Source organism: Marmota flaviventris, chromosome 3 (genome assembly GCF_047511675.1).
Source record: "Marmota flaviventris isolate mMarFla1 chromosome 3, mMarFla1.hap1, whole genome shotgun sequence".
NCBI lineage: Eukaryota > Metazoa > Chordata > Mammalia > Rodentia > Sciuridae > Marmota > Marmota flaviventris.
In genome coordinates, this window is record NC_092500.1 from 61,689,232 (window position 1) to 61,696,821 (window position 7,590).

Here is a 7,590-nt window from a genome sequence, read left to right on the forward strand (position 1 = left end):
GGTATACATATAAACACACAGACACATGTACAGGTACATACATTTTAAGAACATACATGCTTATACACATATTTATATAAACACACATATGAATTAATAACTAAAGAAAATGGATGTCTTCTTCTGTTCAGAAATATGTGCAGTGATTAATCATTTACATGTATATACTTGAAGTATATAAATTAATATATAAAATGACTTTAGTCCTGCCTTTGTTTTGTATTATATGAAAATATTCAAATCATTCCATAATAATAATGTGTATGAATTCATAAAGTATTTGATACATAGTATGTTAAATTAGTACCAATTGGCATAAAAAGTTGTTTTTTGAGAAGAGATAAGAAGGCAGAGAATAATTAAACAGCAATGTTTTGACTTTGAAGTCCAAATTATGCACCTGCCTCAGTTATTAATCATGTTCAGATTGATATTTTTGAGGCAAATATCTTCCTCACAATGTCTTTAATTGCTTGTTTCACCTGCTGGTTCCTTAGAGTGTAAATAAATGGATTCAGCATAGGAGCAACAGAGGTGTAGAGAATAGCCACTCCTTTTGTTAAAGCAACTCCTTCCTTTGCCGATGTTTTCACATATATGAAGATGCAGCTTCCATATGAGATGGAGACAACAATCATGTGTGAGGAACAGGTTGAAAAGGCCTTTGTTCTTTGTTGAGCTGAGGGAATTCTTAGAATTGTTCTGAGGATGTAAGCGTAGGAGAGAATTATTAGTGTCAATGTGGTCAGGAGAGTGAACAAAGCTAAAACAAAATCCAAGAGCTCTAGAGTACTGGTGTCTGTGCAAGAGATTTGCAGCAAAGGAGAAGAGTCACAGGTGAAGTGGTCAATGACATTGGAATCACAGAAATCTAACTGCAAGCCCATGATCAGTGGTGGAAAAATGACCAAGAAACCAGCCAGCCAAGAGATGATGATGAGCTGGTAACAGATCTTGTTGCTCATGATGGTTGTATAATGTAGAGGCTTGCAGATAGCCACGTAGCGATCATAGGACATAGAGGCCAGGAGGAAAAATTCTGTTGAGCCCAGGAAGATAAAGAAAAATAGTTGAGCTGCACAAGCATTGTAGGAAATTGACTTGTCCCCAGTTAGGATGCTGATCAAAAACCTAGGGTTACAGACAGAAGTAAATGAAATTTCTAGGAAGGAGAAATTCCTGAGGAAGAAATACATGGGGGTCTTCAGGTGGGAATCCAGCAGGGTCAGGGTGATGATAGTTAGATTTCCAGTAACACTCAGCACATAGGTGAGAAATATAAAGAAGAAAGTCACAACCTGCAGCTCTGGATCATCTGTTAGACCCAGGAGGATGAAGTCTGTTACTGATGTTCTATTTTTCATTTCCAATGGTTGGTTTGAGGCAGATTTTACTGATAACATTGACCTGGAAAACAATAAAATATTGGTCAGAAGAGAAGCATGAACATCTGCATATAGTTTTTAAAGTGATATTGTATTTTTATATGAAGCACTGGGGACTTTTGCTGTTGTTGTGATTGTGTGTGTGTATATTTCTCACTTTTATAGTCCAATCATGTATCTTTAATTTTTAATATCACTCTGGTGTATTTTATTCTGTCTCTACTGCATTAATTATTGAAAAATGAAGTTATTATACACATAGTCTTCAAATGCTTCATTATTTAGCTAATACATATGGGGTACTGTGCCTTTCTTACATCATCTTCTCCAGGAACACAAATTCTTATTTGATCATGGAATTCTTGATCAACTCAACTTTCTAGGAAAAGCTCTAAATGTAATTCTTGATAATTAGTGACTACTACCTTTATTAGTATTTTTTCTTGACAAAAAAATTATAAATGTACAAATATTAAAGAAGATGTGCTATGTTCTGCATATTTCAGTTAGTTGCTAGACATTACTACTTAATATGTTTTATATATCAATTAGTTATCAAGTTAACTACTAAATATATGTGCATATATTATATTTATATATATATATGGATCTGTGAGAGATATAAAAATAAATGCACCATAGTGAACAACATTATATAATAAATAGGATAGAATGAATAGAAGTTGAAATATAATATAAAATAAGTTGAAATTACTTGCCTATTACCAAATATTGATGGTTAAAAGTAAGTGTTGAGTACAAAATAGTATTCTCAATTTGCTTAAACCAAAAGTCATGCAGTTGTTCAATGCTGCATGGAGAAATACATGTTTTGCTTTCTCTTCCCATAGTACTGCAAATTCCCTCACAAAGTCCTTTATACTTCATCTCAAAATACCCAGGAAAATAATTCCCCAACATCATTTAACATCTGGAGCCCTGATATATTTCAAGCATCATCTTAATATCATATCTTTAGATGAAAGTTCTGGTGTTATAAAAGAAAAAAATTCCAGAGTTATTTTTGATAAACTATTTTGATATTTCTCAGAGGGCCAAATCCATAAAATTTCCCTAGGAATAAAGTAAAAATAGCATCTTAAATGTATTTTGTTTCACATAATTTGAAGAAAAAAATTGGAAGCAAATAAATTCTTAATTATCTTGTGGGCAAATAATGGGGCTCTAATGAATCTGTGTACAATGATAAATTTGTGCAATCATTTTTTAATTGGTTGATTATGAGACCTATGTCCCAGGAGAAAACAGAGGAAATTATTCAGCATAATGTAAACTAGGTATTTGGGGAAAGGTGAAGCCCAGGAAAAATACACTGATATCTTCTGATTTTCACTTTTATGTGTTGCATGCATTACTCTGAAGACTGGAAGGAAAATCAGATTAAAAAAAAATTTAAAAAGCATGTTATGCCACAAAAAAGCAAAATAATCTAGAGGTGTGCTTTTCCTCCACATCCTCTCTAACATTTATTGTTGTCTGCATTCCTGTTAACTGCCATTCTGACTGAAGTGAGATGAAATATTAGAGTAGTTTTGAAGTTTTGATTTGCATTTCTCTAATTACTAGAGATGTTGAACATTTTTTCATATATTTGTTGATTGGTTGTATATCTTCTTCTGAGAAGTGTCTGTTTAGCTCTTTAGCCCATTTATTGATTGGGTTGCTTGTTTTTTGTTGTTGTTTTTGTGTGTGTGTGTGTGTGTGTGTGTGTGTGTGTGTTAAGTTTTTGGAGTTCTTCATATCCTGGAGATTAGTGCTCTATTTGATATCTGTGTTGAAAAAAAAATTTACTCCCAAAATGTAGGCTCTCTCTTCATCACATTGATTGTTTCTTTGGCTGAGAAGAAACTTTTTAGTTTGAGTCCATCCCATTTATTAATTCTTGAATGAATTTCTTGCCCTTTAGAAATCTTGTTAAGACAGTTTGGGCCTAGTTCGAAGTGATGAAGATTTGGGTCTACTTATTCCTCTATTAGGAATAGGGTCTCTGGACTAATTTTTAGGTCCTTCATTCACTTTGAGTTGAGTTTTTTGCTTGGTGAGAAATAGGGATTATTTTCATTTTGCTGCATATGGATTTCTAGTTTTTATAGTACCATTTGTAGAAAAGTCTATCTTTTCTCCAATGTATGTTTTTGGCACCTTTGTCTAGTATGAGGTAGCTCTAGTATGTGGGTTTATTTCTGTGTTTTCTATTTTGTACCATGGGTCTAAATGTCTATTTTGGTGCCAATACCATGACTTTTTTTATTATACCTTTTTAGTATAGTTTAAGTTCTGGTATTGTGATGCCTCCTGCTTCATTCTTCTTGCAAAGGATTTTTGGCTATTCTGGGCCTCTTATTTTTCCAAATAAGTTTCATGATTGATTTTTCTATTTCTATAAAGAATGATGCTGGGATTTTAATTTGAATTGAATCTGTATAGCACTTTGGGTAGTATGAACATTTTGACCATATTAATTTTGTCTATCCAAGAGCCTGGGGGATCTTTCCATATTCTAAGGTCTTCTTCAATTTCTTTCTATGCTGTTCTCTAGTTTTTATTGTAGAGGTCTTTTCTTTTTGTTAAATTGATTTCCAAGTACCTTGTTTTTGAGGCTATTGTGAATGAGATAGTTTCTAATTTCTCTTTCAGAGAATTCATCACTGATGTATAGAAATGCATTTGATTTATGAGTATTGATTTTATATCCTGCTCCAATGCTGAATTCATTAATTAATTGTAGAAATTTTCTGGTGGAGTTTTTTGGATCCTCTAAGTATAGAAACATGTTGTCAGCAAATAATGATAGCTTGAGTTCTTCTTTTCCTATTTGGATCTCTTTAATATGTTTCATTTGTCTAATTGCTCTGGCTAGAATTTCAAGGACCATGTTGAATAGACATGCAAAAAGAGAGCATCCCTGTCTTGTTCCAGGTTTTATAGGGAATGCTTCCAATTTTTCTCTATTCAGAATGATGTTGGCCTTGGGTTCAGCATAGATAGCTTTTACAAGGTTGAGATATGTTCCTCCTCGCACTAGTTTTTCTAGTGTTTTGAACATCAAATAGTGCTATATTTTTTCAAATGCTCTCTTTGCATCAATTGATATAATTATATAATTCTTACCTTAAAGTCTATTGATATGATGAATTATATTTATTGATAATCATGTGTTCAACAAAGAACTCTGCTGTAAATCTGTCTGGTTGGTAGGCTATTGATGGAGTCTTCAATTTCCTTGCTTTAAATTGATCTGTTTAAATTGTATAAGTCCTCTTGTCTCAGTTTAGGTTGCTCATATACCTCTAGAAATTTGTCAGTGTCTTTTGAGCTTTTCTGTTTTACTAGAGTATAAATCTTCAAAATAGTTTCTAATTATCTTCTGTTTTTCAATAGTGTCTCTTATGATATTTTCTTTTTCATCACAAATTTTTGTAATTTGAGTTTATCCTTCTTTCTTTTCATTAGTGGCTGAGAATTTGTCAATTTTATTTATTGTTTTCAAACAACCAGCTTTTTGTTTTGTCAATTTTTGAAATTGTTTCTTTAGTTTCAAGTTCATTGATTTCCACCCTGATTTTAATTATTTCCTGTTTTCTGTTACTTTGGGTGTTGGTTTGTTCTTTTTCTAGGGCTTTGAGCTATAATGTCATATCATTTATTTGTTGACTTTCTCTTCTTTCAATGAATAAACTCCATGCAATGAACTTTCCTGTTAGTACTGCCTTCATAGTGTCCCACAGAATTTAATACATTGTATCGGTGTTCTCTTTCACCTTAGAGCATTTTTTAAATTTTTTTCTTGTTGCCTTTTGCAAACCCTTGTTCATTCAGTAGCATATTACTTAGTCTCCTGGTGTTAGAGGAGCTTTTTTTTGTTTAATTTTATCATTGATTTCTAATTTCATTTCATTATGATCTGATAGAATGCAGGTTAGTATATCTACTTTTTTGTACAAGCTAAGAGATGCTTTGTGGCATAATATATGGTCCGTTTTAGAGGAGGATCCATGTGCTGCTGAGAAGAAAGTATATTCATTAATCGAAGGATAAAATATTCTATATAAGTTAGTGAATTCTAAGTTATTGATGTATTATTGAATTCTATAGTTTCTTTGTTCAGCTTTTGTTTGAACAATCTATCCCCTGGGGAAATAAGTGTGTTAAAGTCACCCAGAATTATTGTGTTGTGGTCTGTTTGACTCTTGAACTTGAGAGGAGTTTGTTTGATGAATGTAGATGCTCCATTGTTTGGGGCATATAAATTTATTATTGTTATGTCTTGTTGATGAATGGTTCTCTTAAGCAGTATGAAATAGCCTTCTTTATCCCTTTTGATTAACTTTGGCTTCAAGTCTACTTTATTTGATATGAGGATGGAAACCCTGCTTCTTTCTGCAGACCATGTGAGTGGTATGCTTTTTTTCCCAAATTTTCACCTTAAGTCTGTTGATGTCTTTTCCTATGAATCTCTTGGAGGTAGCATATTGTTTGTTCTTCATTTTTTAATCCAATCTGCCAGTCTATGTATTTTGATTGGTGAGTTTATGCCATTAACATTTAGGGTTATTATTGAGACATGATTTGTATTCCCAGACATTTTTGTTTATTTTTTGGTATTTAACTTGCCTTGGTTTCTCCTTTGATTAGTTTTTCCTTTAGTGTAATACCTCCCTTTGCTGATTTTCATCATTGTTTTTCAATTCCTCTTCATGGAATATTTTGCCAAGGATGTTCCGTAGTACAGACTTTTGAGTTGTAAATTCTTTTAACTTTTCATCATGGAAGGTTTTCATTTTGTCATTAAATCTAAAAGTTAATTTTTCTGGATATAAGATTCTTAAAATCAGCATACTACAGTGCTGCAGCCATATCAATGTTTATAGCAGCACAATTTAAAATAGCCAGACTATGGAACCAAACTAGGTCTTCCTCAATAGATAAATAAATATAGAAAATGTGGTATACAAACTCAATGGAATATTACTTGGCTTTAAAGAAAAGTAAAATTATGGCATTTGGCAGTAAATGGTTGGAGTTGGAGAATATCATGCTAAGCAAAATAATCCAATCCAACAAAACCAAAGGCTGAATATTTTCTCTAATATGTGGATGCTAATTCACAATAAGGTGGGGGCACTAGGGAAGAATAGCATTAGCTTAGATTAGGTAGAGAAAAATAATGGGAGAGGAGAGGAGGGGATGTGGGGATAGAAAAGACAGTAGAATGAAACAAACATTATTACTGTGTGTATATATGTGATTACATGACCAATATGATTCTGAAACATGTGCACTCAGAAAAATGAGAAATTTTACCCAACTACATATGGTATATCAAAGTGCATAAATGCATTCTACTGTCATGTATAACTAATTAAAACAAATAAAAATTTAAATTTTTTTTAAAAACAGATTCTTGGTTGGCTTCCATTTTCTTTCAGAAGTTCATACATGTTGTTCCAGGATCTTCTAGCTTTCAGAGTCTGGGTTGAAAAATCTGCACATAATCTAATTGGTTTTCCTCTATATGTAATCTAATTCTTTCTCTCATGGCTTTTAATATTCTCTCCTTATTCTGTATGTTAGACATTTTCATTATAATGTGCCTTAGTGTGGATCTGTTGTGATTTTGTACATTTGGTGTCCAGCAAGCCTCCTGAATTTGGTTTTCCAATTCATTCTTCATGTTTGGAAACTTTCCTGATATTATTTCATTGAATAGATTGCTCATTGAATAGATTGCCCATTCCTTTGGTTTAGAGAGAGAGGGGGGAAAAAATCTTGAAGGAAGAAACAGGTATTGTTTTGGTTGGAGATCAGTATCTTTCCTGCTTCCCTTCTCATCCAATAGGTAGGGTCATCTGTTGTTAGCTGGTATCTATGTCCTCAGGATGGTGAAGGTAACAAGGGTGTCACTGTGCAGTGGTAGCAGCTGCTGGGGAAAGGGGAGAGTTATAAGCTGGGTACCTGGCAAGCCAGAGTTCCAAACTGAGAGTTGCCCCCACTGAAGTTGGTGATGAAGGTGACCAAAGGTGGAGGCGCATGCTTTCAGAGGTGGGTTATCAGGTTGCAGGGGTAGCCAAGCCATGGTGTTGTTGGAAGATAAGCTCCGAGAGCAGCTCGGAGTGTGCAATGTGTGGCTGTCTGTTGACTTCAGAGCCTGTGTCAAGTTCTCTGGTGCAGGCAGGCTACTGCA

General features: G+C 33.5%; 1 protein-coding gene across 1 annotated transcript; it reads right to left on the reverse strand.

Annotated features, from left to right (window-relative positions):
• Positions 1-422: 422 nt before the first annotated feature.
• On the reverse strand, positions 423-1,403 carry LOC139705005 (olfactory receptor 6C76-like). Its single transcript, XM_071609172.1, has one exon. The coding sequence runs from the start codon at positions 1,401-1,403 to the stop codon at positions 423-425; it is 981 nt and encodes a 326-aa protein (XP_071465273.1).
• Between the last annotated feature and the right edge of the window lie 6,187 nt (positions 1,404-7,590).